General features: G+C 39.5%; 1 protein-coding gene across 1 annotated transcript in view; it reads right to left on the bottom strand.

Annotated features, from left to right (window-relative positions):
- Positions 1 to 4,717: 4,717 nt before the first annotated feature.
- The window catches only part of kitlga (kit ligand a), a 33,118-nt gene continuing 18,050 nt past the window's right edge, over positions 4,718 to 19,785 (bottom strand). Inside the window, exons 2-10 of the mRNA XM_069162659.1 lie at positions 19,597 to 19,707; positions 18,992 to 19,048; positions 18,456 to 18,608; positions 17,879 to 18,059; positions 14,981 to 15,034; positions 14,058 to 14,155; positions 9,047 to 9,153; positions 8,605 to 8,669; positions 4,718 to 8,509 (exon numbers count right to left, since the gene is read on the bottom strand). Of these exons, the coding sequence (XP_069018760.1) occupies positions 8,639 to 8,669; positions 9,047 to 9,153; positions 14,058 to 14,155; positions 14,981 to 15,034; positions 17,879 to 18,059; positions 18,456 to 18,608; positions 18,992 to 19,048; positions 19,597 to 19,707 (792 nt within the window). The 3' untranslated portion in view covers positions 4,718 to 8,509; positions 8,605 to 8,638. The remainder of the gene's footprint in view (positions 8,510 to 8,604; positions 8,670 to 9,046; positions 9,154 to 14,057; positions 14,156 to 14,980; positions 15,035 to 17,878; positions 18,060 to 18,455; positions 18,609 to 18,991; positions 19,049 to 19,596; positions 19,708 to 19,785) is intronic.

The following is a 19,785-nucleotide window of genomic DNA, read 5'->3' as shown; positions in this document are numbered from 1 at the left end:
TCTCCCCATCTTCACTGCTGAGAGACTCTGCCTCTCTGAAATCATCTTTTTATGCCCAATCATGTTACTGATCTGTTGCCATGGTAACCTCATTAGTTGTGACATGTTTCACCAGGTGATTTTTTTAAAACATTTTTAAACATCTTTTGTTGGCCCTGTCACAACTTTTTAGACGCGTTGCTGCAATCAAGTTCAAAATAAGCAGATATTTTTTATAAAACAATACAATTTCTCCATTTTAACATTTGATATGTTGTCTTTGGTCTATTTTTAATTAAATATGGGTTTATGAGATTTGCAAATCATTGCATTTTATTTTTATTTACATTTCACACAGTGTCCCAAGTTTTTGGGAATAATACTGACCCAAATCCTTTTATTCATAAAACACCTCCGCGTTGTACATGGGTGATGTCTCAATGTGTTTACTATCTGTTGGCTCATGATGTTGGCAGTGAAAGCTTTCAAGCTGTTGCTACCACTACACAGTTGCACGCATTGTTATTTCTGGATAAGACCCACAGCTAAATCCCATTCCAAACTGACTCCACTTGAACTCCTGTTGGTCAGATAGAGTCGGTTGCTCTCAATTATTTTTCAGAGCTGTTATCTAAACCAGGACTGCAGGAGAAAACATTGAGTCACATTTATCTTCGCCTGACAACTGAAAACAAATTTGTCAAAAAATAAAAAAACAAACCCCTTTTTGAACATGTATCCAAGTCACATTCATGGGTGCACAAGGGACTGATCCATCAAGTGCACTCGCACAGAGACAACAGACTGTGGTCCAAGTTCAGCTGGCTTACAGTCACGAAAACAAAAAAGGTCCAGTTGCTAAATACTTGTCTTTCATCTGTTTTTGCAGCTGGGAGTCGTCTCAGGGGAAGATGGGAAAGCGGAAGCTCCTGGCTGTGAGGTAGAAACCAGGGAGGTTATAAAATCCTGTGAGGAGAGAGTACTCCGGGACATGTTTACCAAAATGGGAGAACTACTTTCACCGCGGCCGTCCGGGGACTTATGTCATTTCCTGCCTAGAAGTGATGCCCTCGGTCAGCTATGAACTGTGTATATGTTATGCTTCATACAAACCCCACAACCCGGTCGCAGGTCCATCCCAGGGTGACCACAGAAAGACAGACGGTCTTCCACGCTCACACTCAAACCTTCAGCGTAATTAGTTTCACCAATCAACCTGCATGTGTTTGGACTGTTGGAACCCAGAACATGCTACATGGCGCCACCCATATCACAAGCTGCCTTTTTTTAAATCTTCCATATCTTGCTGAAATAATCTACTTTATCTTACATCACTCAGGGCCAACATTTTCTTTTTTTTTTTTTAGCCGTGCTTCCTTGTTCTGTTTTGTCACAGTTCTAAACTCAGAATCTGTGATCAGCTTCTTCATACAGCACCCGGAAAAAAACGAACTTGAGGTCGTCCAGGTACAATTGCTGCCAGCATGTAATTATTTAAAGTGCATTTGGATCACTCTTGATCATGGGAGTGTCCTCAGAGCCAGTTATTTGTAAAGTGAGAAACTGGCAGGGCACGATGGAGGAGACCTGTGTGACTCTGACAATCAGCTGAGCCACATGTTGTCCACATATTTGATTTATGTCACATCTCATGCAGCTCTGAAAGTCATGCTTCAGTTTGCCTATTCACAGCAAGACAATCGGACATTTATTGTAACCGGTCTGTAAACAATGGAGTTTTCAAAGCCTTCCTGTTGTTTCCTGATAGCAAAGTAAAAAAAATTCTATAGGTCTGCATGATGTATTGTTTCTCCTTGGCGACCACAAAGTAACTGAAAACCGGAACTACTAAGTATAACAAGCAGGAGTCAGTATATCAGAGTATTTATCTGATAAAAAGTGATGGACTTCTTCAAACTGTCATAAAATATATTAAAGCCACCACTTTGCAAACTTATAATTTAAGACATTTTCTCTACAAAAAATACATCAAAATAGTGTGCTATGATATAAAAAGCATTTATGCAGTGGCAAGGGTGCAGGTTTGGTTCCAACTCACTCCTTACCTCAAATGATTGTCTGGCTTCTTCTCCCTAAACCTGCCCTCCAGCATTTTCACTTGGTTTCTGCATTCACTTGAACCATTGATGAATACCATGGTTAAACAATATGGTTAAATTGGAGTCCCGTTTAGCTTTTAGGGCAAACATTATTAAATATGTCATGAATGGGATCTTAAGAAACCAACTTAGCTGACTGTGATCACATGGCAAGACTGTTGTGAACTGCCGATTTAGCATTTTAATTTGTGAGACCTCAGGACAGTTTTCCACTTCACCTCAGTCCATCTTCAATGATCTCGGTCCAGAGAAGGCGGCGGTGTTTCTGGATCATGTTTCTATCTGGTTTCTTCTTTGGAGAGCTTTAACCTGCATTTGTGGACGCAGCGATGAACTGTGTTCACAGACGATGGTTTTCACAAGTGTTCCTGAGCCCATGCAGTGATTTCCACTCCAGAATAGTGTGTTTTTAATGCAGTGCTGCCTGAGGGCCCGAAGATCACCACCATCCAATATTGGTTTCCAGCCTTGTCCCTTGTGTTCAGAGATTTCTCCAGATTCTCTGAATCTTTTAATGATATTATGAACCGTAGACGATGAAATCCACTAATTCTTTGTAGTTTTACGTTGAGGAACATTATTCTTAGATTGTTGAACTATTTTCCAACACAGTCTTTCAGAGTGGTGAACCTCTCCCCATCTTCACTGCTGAGAGACTCCGCCTCTCTGAAATCATCTTTTTATACCCAATCATGTTACTGATCTGTTGCCATGGTAACCTCATTAGTGTTGAGATGTTCCGCCAGGTGATTTTATTTAGTGTTACACAACTTTTCCAGTCTTCTGTTAATCCTATCCCAACATTTTTAGACCTGTCCTGCCATCAAATTCAAAATGAGCAGATTTTTTTCTTAAAACAATAAAATTTCTCAGTTTCAACATTTGATACGTTGCCTTTGGTCTATTTGCAATTAAATATTGGTTTATGTGATTTGCAAATCATTGGATTTGGGTTTTATTTACATCTTTCACAGCGTCCCAACTTCTTTGGATACGGGGTTGTAATATTAACGGAGCAATAATTTAAAAAAAATTACATTGAGCACATTTGTTAGAAATTGAGGCCATAATGGTTCAGACAAAAACATGTTTTGCTGAGAGAGAAATCAGTGACATGGTTTGAGAAACAGGGACACATTAACTGTGTTTCTGTGCATAGCAGAAAGAAGGCCTTTGCTCTATTTTCAATTTAATATGGGTTCATGTGATTGCATTCTGTTTTTATTTACATTTTACACAGCGTCCCAACTTTTTTGGAAATGGGGTTGTGCATGATTTGATTATTGGTACCTGTTATTGTCAATAATTTCTTTGCATATTTCAGATATAGATTTGTATATTTAAGTTGTGATTTTTGTCATATCTGCTGAGACATTTTGGCAAACAGAAATGTATCTTTTTATTTTTACAATGCCAGAGAAAGGTCTCTGCTTTAGCTCTTTTATCATCAAAGATGTCTAACTATTGTTTTTTTTTTTAATAGAGAAGAACATTCAGTTCATAAAAAGCAGGGAAAGCTTTTTTTTTTTTTTCATGTATGGCGAATGTGCTAAATGTTGCATAAAAGTAATAAAATATTCAAGGTTGTGGAAAATCTTGAGCTATTGGCACAATTGTTTTTGTGGCTGTAGACAGAAGGCTGAAGGCCTCCGACTGGTGTGATTGGTTTAATGAAATATGGTCATGAACAAACTACAAAAAGTTTCATTTTATTGTTATACTCTTCTGGTGACAGCTGAAACCTTCCAAGGAAGAATGATTTATCTTTTTGTTTTTCTTTTACCTTTTAATCTCATCACCTGGACACATAACACAACTCTGGAGAGCTTTTTCTCAAGTTGTCTTTGGAGCTCAGTACAATTTGGTTAATAAAATCTGACAAATTAAGAACATTATTCAACTCCAACAAGCAATAAAATGTTAAAATGAATTTAAAAAGCACACCCTGGGAGAGCACAAGCTTTCCTTGGACACATATCTGTTTCTCTTTGGAATGACATCTAAAACTCTGTGATTCATGTGATCCGTAAATGTCTATAATAATGTTATTTGGAAAGCCAGAAGCGAACAATTTGATTTAGTACTAAATGTGTCAAACATATTAGACACGGCTGTTCATTTTTTTTAATCAGGCCACAACTAGTTGAAGTGTTTTTACCTTTGAATGGCTATGGAATACAGACATGCAGTTTGAAACCTTTAGATTTCTTTCCCAAAGGCATGGAGTTTATTACACCCCCCAACATGTCCACAGCTAAGCTGCTAAGCTATTTTACCTGAGGCAGCGTTAGCTTGCCCTCAGTCTGATTCCCTGCTGATAGGCCCAGGTTACGGTGGCCATGAAGGTCAAAAACATTTCTCAAAATACAAATGTTTATGGGAAGGGTCAATGTCAGGATGCTGCAAGTGGAAATTTTCTGAAATGTTTTTACATTTTGTTTGATGTTTTTATGTTTTCTCAACTTTCTGTGTTTTGTGAAATGTTTTTTTTTGGTGACATGTTTTTGTTTTGTGAAATGTTTTTATGTTTGACTTCAGGGCCAGGTTGAAAAAAATTATTTACAGAAGATAAAGTAAGATGATTAAAATTCTTCAACAACAACAAACAGGTCAATAACTAACAGTTGGATATGTGACTTTATTCATATTTCATATATGTTTGTTTACATTTATACAAAAATACAGAATACAGTAGAGTTTTCACCCAGAATACCAACCAGGCAATATTTGCATTTGCTTTTTGGCACCCAGACTTATTTCCTGCCTAGAGCCATTTGATTCCCCCATTGAAGTGGGATGGATTGGATCACTCGTGCCCGAAAGCACTGTTCAGGATGCAGCTCCGCTCGCTCTCAGACCGTACAACAACCCACATAGGAACAGTATTTAAGGGCAATCATTCTCTCGACTAATGCATGAAATTGTTTGGTTTCTGGCTTCGATGCATCAGACATACCGACTGTTTCTGGCTCTCACATAGACAGGAAAATGGGAGACCATTTTATGTTTTTGTTTTTGTTCACAGCTTAGACCTGTTTCAGCTCATATATTCAAAGACTATGTATATAAAGCAACTTTTGACATGGTATACCTTTTGTTTTTAGATTGTTTGTGGCTATACTAGCCTGTGTCTCTGTCAGAATACTGGGCACTGCATTTAATAGTCTTCATGTAGAGAAGCACAACCTACAGATGATTTAAGAGAAAGTCTTAGGTCTAAACTGCCATATATAGTATACTCCCATATTGTTCAAAAATGCATCTTTGAATAGAAATAATTGGCTAATGGCTTTGAAATAACAGATTTCTGATATCCGTGCTAAGTCTTGTAACTGTGGACTACATGTACACCAATGTGGAATACTTTTTCTAACGCAGACTCATCTCTAAACTGCCATAGAGAATATGGCACATGTCACCATGAATAGTTTTCTTCAAAAATGCATTTTTAAATGAATAAAGTTATCTTGCAGTTCAACACAACAAACAATACTTTACCACACCAAATAATTCCAGCTATTGATGCTGAAAGGTACTGTTGATCTGAACTATATGAACACCAATGTGGTATACGATTTTCTTTTTCATACACAGATTCATTTTTGCACAATATATTCTTGTCTCCTATAAGAAAAATTCCCAACTTATAGTCCCAAATACTCAGGAAACGAGCATTCATCAGGTGAACTGTTTCCTAAGGATTACAAAGGCTAAAATGTAACATGTGGACAGAAATGTCACAACCACTGCAGTTTGTTTTCACATTCCAAAGCACTGCTTTATCAGAAAATGGAATTCCAAATCATAACAGCACAGGTTAAGCCAACACAACTGTCATTTAGAAAAGGAGAGCGACTGGGAGTCCTAACTGTCGGGTTATCGTAGCGAGATCATTCTAATCTGACCTGTAACGATCTCCCCGCCTTCTGCTACCACACAGACACATAGACAAGCTTTACACACGAGTCAATCACGCTAATAAAACAAGGCACAAAACCAAGAATGGACATCGTACAATGTAAGACCACAAATATGATAGAAATACTCAAACTACATACAGAAACAGATGTTTGTGTCTTGCCACTTCTGTCATTGTCAGCTAGTTGCCTGATGGGAAAGGTCACAGCCAGCATGCCCTATTCACACTCCTACCTCTTTATTGATTGTCCTTATAATAATATATAATAATATCAATAATCGTCGTCATACCTAGAAACCATTATTGATTGCTTTGGGCAAGGCTTCACGGGAGTCAACTGCCTTTTTCAATATTTTCAACCCTGTTGCTTTCCTGCTATGATGAGATGTGTTATCGCTGAGACAGGATCTGCCTCCGCTCCCAAACTGTCAGATCTCCAAGTGCATCAAGTGAAGGAGTGCAGGGAGGGGCCCATGAATTTAATATCAGGATGGGCCTGAGGGCTTCAGCAATCACTAAAGCTACACACACAGACTGAACAAGCTGTCAACAGTTTCAAAGTGACTAAAAGCAGGGGTGTAGTGCTATTTGTTTAAGTACCGGAGCGCACCACACACATCACTGCACACTTGGGCGTGTGCATTGGCATGTTGTGGCTTGTTTCTAAAGTTTTGTAACTGCTCTTCCTATGGTGGCAGGTTTACTTAGCCTATAATAGTCAATAATGTCAATTTCCACATTTTAAATGTAATAAAATCAACCGCTGCTCTGGATTACTTATCCAAAATATTATTGTCTGATTTCTGTCACAATAAGAGCCTTAAGAATTAAAGGATTTCTGAAGAGCTCTTAATTTGAAACAGAGACAGGAAAATTGTATTAACGATGTAATGCAGTAACGTTAACAGGGCGAACGGTGCGCTCCAGCAGCTACGAGGAAAGTTTTACGTGGATCTTCGTACTGTGGGGAGGAAACAACTCTAAAACTCACCATGCTTTTAACAAGTCACACCACTGTGTACAGTTCAGTACGTGAAGGAGATGATGGTGCAACTTTAAGGCAAAACTGATATTTAGGTTCGCGTGGCATTCCCATGTGGCGAGCTGTGTGGGTTGTGAAGGTAACTAAGGTGCGTCGCCTGTCACTTCCATGAACATCGGTGAAATCCTTCAGCATTTGAATCGTGATAAATGCATCAACTATCTTTGTCAGATTGTCTGTCACAGGTTTTAAAAACGCTAATACTGGACAAAGGCAAAGTCAGTAAGAACAGATTCAACCATGAGAGTGAGAAGTCTGAGCTGGATGGGTTTTCTTTGTGAGTACATTTGGTCATTGAATAAACAGTCAAAAACAGATATTTTCATATAAAAATTCATATTATATGGTATTTGTTTATTCTATCATATCATTTCAGTTTCTTTTTACAAACTTTGTCTCCTTTAGTGATTTTAGTTTCTAAACTAAAGGTGAGATAAGTAAAAAATAAAGGCATTGTTGAACTACCGTTTTCTATGGGAGGCTCATTGTATTATGGTGTATGTGCCTGACACCTATGATCTGAATAATTCACCTTTAAATTGAAAAAAAAAATAAATAAATCTGGATCCACAGAAGTCCTCCCTGATACTCATTAGCGGATTTCAATAGTTTAAATGTAAGTTAGTCCAAGCAGCATATTTATATATATATATATATGTATTTTTTTCTCCACGAAAGTCACTCACATTTTAAATCGCCCGAGTCGTATAAACCAGAACATGTTCAGGAACGTTTCTGGGTTCATGACGTGTTAATATACAGATCATTCTTTACATGTGACCCATTAGTAAAGGTGCTCTTAGGTGATTGCTTGAAACATTTGAGTTGTATGAAGAGCAGCGGCTGAGTGCTGCCACCAAATAAATAAATACATCCTGCACCCCGGCGGGTACACACCCGAACCCGACGACGTGACCACACCGTGGAACCACAACGCTGAACATGAGTTTTCTTTGGGAAACCCTGGACTGAGAGGAAGCTGTTGAGGAGGTGGTTAACATGAGGGTCACTGGAGGTAGTAATTCATGCCTCAGTTCATAGACAAGATCACCGGCATCAGTCCCTCTGCTTCGTTCTCTGAAGATGAACTGGCAGACTGAAGCGATGCGTTCAGACAGAGGCAAACATTTTCCCCAGAGAGTCGACGGTGGAGCGGGTTCATGGTGAGAGGGAGCCAGAGGACTGTGTGTGTTGGAGGGGGGAGGGGTTCCTATCAGCTAAAAATCTCAGTCTTTTCCAAAAGCATGGGTTAATGCAATCTTATAAGAAAGGCAAGCTTATCCATACAGTATCAGGTGGGATGGAACCAGAAGAGTCAAAAGTTAATGTGCCATCATGAATCTGGAGAGCAGTGAAACACAGGCCGGTCACCGCGGCAACCTCACCATGGAACTCAGCTTCATGTTTGTCTTTCACCTTCGGACACCAACAGGAGGAACGAGTCGAGCCCTGGGACACAGAGCAGACGTTTCAGAGGCCAGACCTCAAACTCAAATCCTCTGCTGTTTGTTCCTGTTATTAAATGTCAAATGAAAAAGTCTCACCAATTACGCTGGACAACATCGATGGCTCGAAGCTTTACACCGTTTCTATCACGTTCAGCTTGTTTCTGAAATCGGATAAAAAGAAAAATATGAGACTCAGCGGCAGCAGAAAAGGTTTTCACAAGATGGGAGTCAAGCAGCGCAGACGAGGAGGTTCTGGTGTTGGTGTGCAGGGGAGTCCGGTGAGGTCCAAGTTCAAACTGGAGGTCCTGCGAGGAGGGCCGCATTACTATTGAATCAGCTGTAAAAAATAATAATGCTTCCTGTTTACTTTCTTTTCTCAGTAAAGATTTAAGTTTTGAAAAAATAACCAAAATAAGTAAATAAGTAGGAGATATTTTGAGTTGATGTGGTGACCATCTGATCCGTTTGCAGTGTGAAAAGCTGAGTTACGTGAAGGGGAAACGCTTCCTGAAGAAATCTAAAGTAAACAATAGCTTACTTTTCTGTTATTTCAGCATCTAGAGGAGGTGATGTCCCTTCGGTTCCTGTGAAGAGTCCTTCTGCAGGATTCTGGGAAACATCCTCTCCGCTCCTCCGGGATCGGACCTGTAGCGGGGCGGGAAACAGCTCACATCAACAACAAACACACATCAACAACAAACACACATCAACAACAACACACATCAACAACAAACACACATCAACAACAAACACATCAACAACAAACACACATCAACAAACACACATCAACAACAACACACATCAACAACAAACACACATCAACAACAAACACACCTCAACAACAACACACATCAACAACAAACACACATCAACAACAAACACACATCAACAACAAACACACATCAACAACAAACACACATCAACAACATAAACACATCAACAACAACACACATCAACAACAAACACACATCAACAACAAACACACATCAACAACAAACACACATCAACAACAAACACATATCAACAACAAACACATCAACAACAAACACACATCAACAACAACCACACATCAACAACACACACATCAACAACAAACACACATCAACAACAAACACACATCAACAACAAACACACATCAACAACACACATCAGCAACAACACACATCAACAACAACACACATCAAACACAATATGCATCAATAACACTCATCAACAACAACACATCAGCAACAACACACATCACTAACACACATCAACAAAAACACATATCAACAATATGCATCAATAACACATCAACAACAACACACGTCAACAACCCACATCAACAACACACATCAACAAAAACACACATCAACAACACATCAACAACAACACACGTCAACAACACATCAACAACACACACCAACAACAACACACATCAATAACAACACATGTCAACAACACACAACAACAACACACATTAACAACACATATCGACAACACACATCGACAACACACAACAACAATACATATCAGCAACACACATCAACAACACACATCAGCAACACATCAACAACACACAACAACAACACATGAAAAACACACAACAACAACACACATCAGAAACACACATCAGCAACACACATCAGCAACACACATCAACAACACACATCAACAACACACATGAACAACACACGTGAACAACACATCAAAAACACATCAACAACAAAACACATGAACAACACGTGAACAACACACATCAATAACACAACACACATCAGCAACACGCATCAACAAACATCAACAACACACATCAGCAACACGCATCAACAACACACATCAGCAACACGCATCAACAACACACATCAACAACACGCATCAACAACACACATCAACAACACACATCAACAACACACATGAACAACACATGTGAACAACACACATCAAAAACACATCAACAACAAAACACATCAACAACACGTGAACAACACACATCAATAACACAACACACATCAACAACACACATCAACAACACATGAAAAACACACAACAACAACACACATCAACAACACATATCAGCAACAAACATCAACAACACGGCAACAACACACATCAACAACACATATCAACAACACACATCAGCAACAACACACATCGGCTACATCACACATCAACAACACATCAACAACAACACATATCAGTCACAACACACGTCAATGACACACATCCGCAACAACACATTAACAACAAAGCACATCAGCAACAACACACAACAAAAACCAGCAACACACATCAGCAAAAACAAATCAACAACAACAAACATCAACAACACATCATCAACAAAACAAATCAACAACATGTATCAACAACACATCAGCAACAGCACACATCGGCAACAACACACATCAACAACACACATCAACAAAAACACACATCAACAACAATACAAATCAGCAACAACACATTAACAACAACACATCAACAACAACACACATCAGCAAAAATGCACATCAACAACACATATCAACAACACACATCAACAACAACACATATCATCATCAACAACACATCAAAAACACAAATCGGCAATACACATCAACAATAACACACATCAGCAACAACACACATCGGCTACATCACACATCAACAACACATATCAGTCACAACACACATCGGCAACAACACACGTCAATAACACACATCCGCAACAACACATTAACAACAAAGCACATCAGCAACAACACACAACAACACAACAAAAACAAAAATCACCAACACACATCAACAACAACAAACATCAACAACACATCAAAAACAACACACATCAACAACAAAACACATCAGCAAAAACACACGTCAACAACACACATCCGCAACAACACACATCAACAACAAAGCACATCAGCAACAACATACAACAAAAACCAGCATCACACACCAGCAAAAACAAATCAACAACAACAACAAACATCAACAACACATCAAAAACAACACACATCAACAACAACATACATCATCAACAACACAAATCAACAACATATATCAACAACAACACATCAGCAACAGCACACATCGGCAGCAACACATCAACAAAAACACATCAACAACAACACACATCAGCAACAACACACATCGGCAACTACACAAATCAGCAACAACATGCATCAACAACAGCACACATTAACAACACATCAACGTGTTGACATTAATAACAAACGTTGTAAACAAAACACATCAACAGCACACATCAATAACACTCATCAGCAACAACACATCAACAACAACATACATCAACAAAAACACATCAGCAACAACACACATCAACAACACACGTCGGCAACAACACACCTCAACAACAACACACATCAACAACAACACACATCAACAACAATACAAATCAGCAACAACACACCTCAACAACAACACACATCAACAACAATACACATCAGCAAAACACATCAGCAACAACACACATCAACAACAACACACCTCAGCAACAACACACCTCAACAACAACACACATCAGCAACACACATCAACAACAGATGTCGGCAACAACACTGTGGTGGTTGGGTGTGGTTAGCTCAGCTGCAGGGGGTAGAGAGTGGGAGGAGTGGTTCAGGGAACAGTGCCGGGAAGGTGTAATGAGCACAGCTGAGCTGGAGGTGGACTGATGAGCTCGCCCCTAATAAAGGGAGCAGGGAGAAGGAGGCCAGAGAAAGCGGGTGTACAGAGACATTGGTGTATGGGCCGGGCAAATAAAGGCATTTTACACCTGAACATCTGACTGAGAGCGTCATCTGTCTCAAAGGAACCCCCACGGTAGCTCAGACGTGCTACAAACACACATCAACAACAACACACATCAGTAACAACACACATCAACAACACACATCAGTAACAACACACATCAACAACACATTGCAGCAACACACGTCGGCAACAACACACATCAGTAACAACACACATCGGCAACAACACATCAATAACAACACATCAACAACACACATCAACAACAATACACATCAGCAACAACACACATTGTTAACTACACACATCAGCAATAATACACATCAACAACAACACACATCAGCAACACACATCAACAACAACACACATCAGCAACAACACACATTGTTAACTACACACATCAGCAACAATACACATCAACAACAACACACATCAGCAACAACACGTATCAACAACAACACACGTCAACAACACACTTCAGCAACACACATCAACAACAACACACATTGTCAACTACACACATCAGCAACACACATCGGCAACTACACACATCAGCAACAACATGCATCAACAACAACACACATCAACAACAACACACATCAGCAACAACACGCATTAACAACAACACACGTCAACAACACACTTCAGCAACACACATCAGCAACAACACACATTGTCAACTACACACATCAGCAACACACATCGGCAACTACACACATCAGCAACAACACGCATCAACAACAACACACATCAACAACAACACACATCAGCAACAACACGCATCAACAACAACACACGTCAACAACACACATCAACAACAACACACCTCACCAACACACATCAGCAACACACATCGGCAACTACACACATCAGCAACACACATGAGCAACTACACACATCAGCAACTACACACATCAGCAACTACACACATCAGCAACAATACACATCAACAACACACACCAACAACACACATGAGCAACTACACACATCAGCAACAATACACATCAACAACACACATCAACAACAACACACATTGGCAACAACACACATCAACAACACACATCAACAACAACACACATAAACAACAACAACACACATCAGCAACAACACACATCAACAACACATGTCAACAACACATTAACAGCAACACACATCAACAACACCCATCAGCAACACCACACATCAACAACAACAACACATTAACAACAACACACATCAACAACAATATACATCAACAACAACAACACACATCAACAACAACACACATCAGCAACAATACACATCAACAACAATACATATCAACAACAACACACATCAACAACAAACACACATCAACAACAAACACACATCAACAACAATATACATCAACAACAACACACATCAACAACAATATACATCAACAACAACACACATCAACAACAACACACATCAGCAACAATACACATCAACAACAATACATATCAACAACAACACACCTCAACAACAACAACACACATCAGCAACAACACACATCAACAACACATTAACAACACCACACATCACTAACACACATTAACAACACCACACATCAACAACACATTAACAACACCACACATCAACAACACATTAACAACAACACACATCAGCAACACACATCAGCAACACACATCAACACGGTTTGTGCAACCTCTGCTGAAAGGTGAAAGGTCAGGCCGGCTGCTATAGTTAAAGGGAGCAGAGAGTTATCTCCTGATAATAAAATCAGCCACTAACAAAAGAAGCACCGGAGCAGCTCGGGGAGTTTTATAGGGCTCAGGGTCAGGGGTCAAAGGTCGGCTCACCTTCCACACCAGCAGGAATATGAGGGCTAGCAGTGGAATGAAGAGTAGGGAGAGAAGGCTTTGCTCCACCACCTCAGGCAGGAGTCTTGGTTCTTTATCTGGGGCCAAAAAACAGACAAAAGACTTCATCCAACCGCTCGTCAATAACAGATACGACTCAGAAATATAATTCAACACTCTAAAACACCAAGACGCTAATGGTTTTAACCTCGTGTTGCTTTTGAAAGAAACTTTATCAATAATTTTAGTAAATATTTCTGTTTTTGATGATGGCAGCAGAAAGTAAAGACCATCAGAAAACAGTAAAATTACCAAAATACTGCCTTATTACAATTACTGACATCAGAGGTTGTCATGTTGAATAAACAACAATAAAATGATAATTTGACTTTTAAAACAAGCTTCAAAGATTCCAATCAGACTGTTTTTAAGACGCACAAAAGCAAATGCAAATATTTGAACTGTCTGGAAACAGACTGAGAGTGAACACACAACATCGGAGCCACTTTAAAGTTGTATCATGTTACCATGCCAACACCCGACCCGTATTAAACCGAGGTGAAGGACTCTTTGCTCACTGCTGTGTTTCTACAACCTGTTAACAATACAATCTTTTTATTTCATCACACTTTATTGGACACTCTTCTCTTGCATTCTTTCTCTCCACACCCAAACGTAAACACACCAACATCTTGCGATGGCACTAAACTCTGCAGGGCTTTCCGGAAGGAGTGCAGATAAAAGCCTGCAGGACAGCAGATAAGATGCATCCTGGGACAGAAGACGTGAAGTGGAATTTTCCCTGCAGAGCTCCATTAATTAGTGACAGCAACTCACTGAGGAATGTGGACAAACACGGTCACTAGCAGTGGCCGGTTCTGGAACCCAACTGGACCCTGAGACACTGGGACCTTCAGACTTACGTGCTGTGCAGCCAGTCGAACACTCTGGCTCTTTACTGCTGGGAGTGGGTGACCCTGAGGAAAACAAACAAACAAACAAACAAACAAATCAACAAACAAATTGGTCGCAGTTTCGAGGAAAAGAACAAGCGGAAGGATGAAAACAGGAGGACGAGAAGAGCGTCACCGCCTGATGATGAAAACGTTTCATTGTCAGGTGCTAAAAAGTCACCTCAACACCCCCCCCCCCCCCCCCCCCCCCCCTCACACACACACACACACACACACACACAAAAGAGCTGATCCGACCACTCCGGCAGAGAAAAGCCAAGCGCTTGGGAAGATTGGAAGATTGCTCTGTAATCAACACGTATACAATCGGGTTTCGGCCCTTTTCTTCCTTTTCACCGGCGCTGCCTGGGGACATCTTCCCTCAGTCTGCTGACTCAGCCGGGTCTCAAAGGGCCGTCTCAGCGCCGAGACCGTTTTTCAGTTTTTATCTCGCAAAGTTCTTGTGAAGAAATAATGGTTGCTGGATTAAAAGCTTCTCCGAACGGCCACAGGAGATCTGTCCTAAATAGAGCCGCTTCACAATGGTCCAAAGAGGCTGGCGGTACTTTTAACAAGCGACAGCAGCTTGTGGCGGGAACATTCCCGCTTAGAAGTTGTAGACCGGCTTCACAACATGTGACCTACAACGTCGGCTGCTGCTAATGTTTCCGACAATAAAACTCAGCCGGAAAACCCGGATCATAAAAAAGTTTCCCATCGAGCACTTCAGATAATTTCGTTTCATCCGCTGAGGTTTCCACATTTCAAATTGTACATCTAGTGCACCAACGCAGCTCTGAAAATGTTGCTTCCAACAACCAGAAAAACTGTTTGAAACTTTTCTATTCAAGAGTGCCTCTGAACAGTAAATAACAGTAATAAACGTTCAATGGAAATATTTGTTTCTGAAGAAATAGTGACTAATAATGCTGCTGTTTGAGTGGAAAAAAGGTTTATCAGAATTACATATTACAAATCATACAAGGAATGCCTGGTCAGCAGCTTTTCCAGCAGTCGTATCTTTCCTGACAGGATGATGGGCCAGATTCTCTCCAAACTGATCTTCATTAGGAATAATATAATCATCTTTTCTGACCTGTTTATTAGAACCAGCTGGTGAATGTTTCAGCAGTCAGATTATTATTTATTCATCACTAAAAGTCTTTCAGGAATTTTTTTTTAGAAAGCATCATAAATGTTTCATCAAAGAAAACGAGCTTCAATCCAGTTTAGCATTTGTTTGTTTCAACCAATGATAAGCAAACATGAATCAGAGGTGAGACGTTTAAAAGTAAATGTGAAAAACTCACATACACAGCAATATGCTGAGTCAGGCTTGCTAAGCAGCTCAGATTTTTTTGAAGTCATGGAAAGAAATCTGCTGATTCTGAAAGAGTCTGTCGTTAATCAAACGCGCTGCAGTCAACCAACAGCTTTTCACCACAATCAATCAATGAAAGAATAAATGGACCACTTATATATTCTTTAAAATATTTGAAATTCCCACCGCTCAAAGTGGTTCATGGCTTTCATTGTCTGACCAAAGACAAACAGTTCACATTGATACAGAACATGAACTATAATTACCAGATGTTTGCCCCAATCAGCTGTGTACATCCATGTCTGTCCAGTCTTATCGTACACAACGTGTAGTGAGGGGATCCTCATGTGTTCACATACTGGGTCAATAAATATCAGTAAAATATAAATGTTGCCACAAGGGAGCTACAAATTCAACAAAATATCTCCACAGTCAGTTTCCAGGTGGCCACCCAACTTTAGAGCCACCACTTCAGTATCTGACCAGATGTGAGTTATCATACTGATAATGGCCATTTAACGCAGAACATTATGATGGCAAAGTTATTACATTTCATTTAGCTGACGCTTTTATCCAAAGCGACTTACAACACACCAATGGTACACCATTGGGAGCATTTTTTTTAGGGTTCAGTGTCTTGCTCAAGGACACTTAGGTATGTGGACAGGAAGAGCTGGAATTGAACCACCAACCTTCCGATTAGTATGCAACCCACTCTACCGACTGAGCTACAGCCTCCCTGTATATAGCAAAGTTGACCTTTGACCTCTTGGATTTAAAAGTCATAATTTCACCCATTTGTCCTCTCAGACGTGTTTAATATTCTGTCATAATTACTGATTATCAAAACTGTTGTCAATAAACAGATTCATGGTAGTTTTTAATGCCTGCTGTGAGGCATCATGTTCCTCGTCTAGTACGTCTCATACACGTCTTGGAGGAATTTCTACAAATGTGGCACAAACATCCACTTCAACTCAACAACGACCCAATTCGATTTTAGTGGCCAAAGTTCAAAGTTTGACTGCGCTCGCACAAATCACGTCTGTGGCCGTCATTCAAAACTTCGTACGCTAATTACCACAAAATTAGGATAAAATGGTGAAGTGATGACATTTTATATAGAGAAGGTCAAAAGATCCACTTCGCTGTGACATCATAATGTTCTGTGAAAACACTTTTCTGGCTGTTGTCCAGCGCCGTGACTCAGGAACAGAAGGGCTGATTGTGCCCGATGTTGGGTGTCCCCTTTGAAACCCGGCTGATTGTGTAGATCTTCTGTGTGTCGGGTTGAACATGAGTGTGAAGCATCTGCGTTTCAGAACTTGTAGCTTCATTATTTCGTCTACTATCAATCAGCTTTATTGGCGAAGCATGAGACACATAAAAGGATTACTTCGAAGTCTTCACGACATGTATTAAATGAGTCTGGACATATATGAATGTAAACTATAGCTTGACCGGTTGGCGGAGGCGAACAGCTGAGAGTTTTGTTTTTCTTACAACCAACAGCTAAATGGTAGAAATGAAGCAAAACAATTGTTCACCTTGTGAATATTCTTGCGACGGTACCGTGTACGGTGTGGTGGGACAGGGAGGAGGATCACAGTCATCTGAGTCTTCTTTATTCTGTGCAGCTGTTAGGAAGTCTTTGACGAAGTCGAAGTATTGCTCTGTCTGCCACCTCTCTTCCCTGTAGTGACACTCAAAGTCGTACATGATGGGCTCCTGGAAAGATGGAAACAGTTCACATACAGCTGAAGTTATTAAACTGCTTTTGGTGGTAAACCCCCTGATGCCACCTCTTTTGGATCCATACTGTGCAATTATGAAGGTAAGTCAGTCACATGGCTGCAACATCAGCCTCTATGGAGACAACTCTCAATGTTGTTTTTGTGGCCCAAACATAATTTAATTCCCTTTTGCTGCAGTAAATTATGACTTTTTATTTATTTCAGGTGAAAACATAAAAATCAAGGCTGCAAAACTGAAAATCTCCAAACATATACTGAACTCAGCAGCAACAATGGACCATATTAGTTTATTTTATTTCATTCATTATAATGAATGTTTTCATTTTCTGTTTTCTGTCTGTTAATAATTTGGTCTAAGTTGTGAACTTACCACAGAACCCATTTTGAGTCGCAGGTCTTGGAGTATTAGGATGAATATCCGAATGTCGTTTCTATTGGATGAAATATTCCCAAACTTTTGTGCTAAATCTTGTAAACTTGCCTCCAAATAGAAGACATTTAATTGTAACCAACACATCCCACCCTAGGGGAAAAAAGAGCAGAGACATGGAGTGAAATTCACGCGCTGTGTGTTGCATACAGCTTACTGTAATCATTTCTACCAAAATGTCAAGAAGAAAATATCCTGAAAAGTCTAATTACCCAGATGGGGCTTTCACATTTAACAGTCTTCAGGTACAATAAAGTTATGGTAGAGTGAATATTTGAAATTGAAAAAGTTTGGTATGATGTTTTGAAAAATGTTTTTTTCCTCGAGAGAATGACTGTGTAAAAATGTGAGGTTTTTGTCAGTAAGAATTAAGGTTTAAAAATGTTAAAGTTCCAATTTACCCATAAATTTGGTCATTGGATGGAAAAAAAACAACATTTTATTATTTACTGTTATCAGACAGAATGATGTCTTACCTGTTGTTTTGGAATGTAGTGTACAGGAATTTTGTAATCTTTAGGAATATTTTGTCTCTGTAAAAGGAAACCAATGCAACAACTTTAAGCTGCACACAAATCATATTCAAATCAATATGTCAATATCAATTCAAAGTAGCAAACAGACAAAGATCCAGTCCTGCAGTACCTGTAAGTTCATGCTGTTTTATTTGAGTTTATCATTTGGCTTCTTAATATGCTGACAACATGTTGTTGTTAGCTATGTCATATTTTGACTTGCGTACATATTTATATTGTTAAAATGAAAAGCAGGTACTTCCACAGTGGCCGTCATTGAATATGAGTATAGTGACAAAGCAGAGCTTTACGTCAGACAGTCCAGACTGGTGACCATGCCTCACATTAAATGATGCAAATATGCAAAATGAATGACAGTATCTCATAAACCAAAGACATAGCTATGATTTTTAAATGAAATTTACAATTCCTTTTTTTTAACGTACAATTTTCTCGTGTATTAGATAGACAACGTATAATAGGTTCTCATTGTTTAGTGGAAACCTTGCATGGAGCTTTAGCTTTAAAATGTTTAAATATAAATTAAATTCCAGTGTCGTTCTTACCAAAATAGAGAGTTTAAAGATGTCATCGGTCACTGGGTTGACGTCAAGTGTATCTGAATGTACCCCAAGCGTGATGAACAGCAGGAAATGGACACAGACGTGTATCCAACTCTGCAGGTCAAAAGAGACAAACACAGTTTGACAATTAGTCACATGCACTACGTAAAAACCTCTTTGTGGTTTGGAGAT

Source organism: Embiotoca jacksoni, unplaced genomic scaffold (assembly GCF_022577435.1).
Source record: "Embiotoca jacksoni isolate LCO1_2020_lvr unplaced genomic scaffold, fEmbJac1.0.p SCAF_3, whole genome shotgun sequence".
Classification (NCBI taxonomy): Eukaryota; Metazoa; Chordata; class Actinopteri; family Embiotocidae; genus Embiotoca; species Embiotoca jacksoni.
The sequence above is the reverse complement of the archived record's forward strand: the minus strand, read 5'-3'. Positions and strand labels throughout refer to the sequence as shown.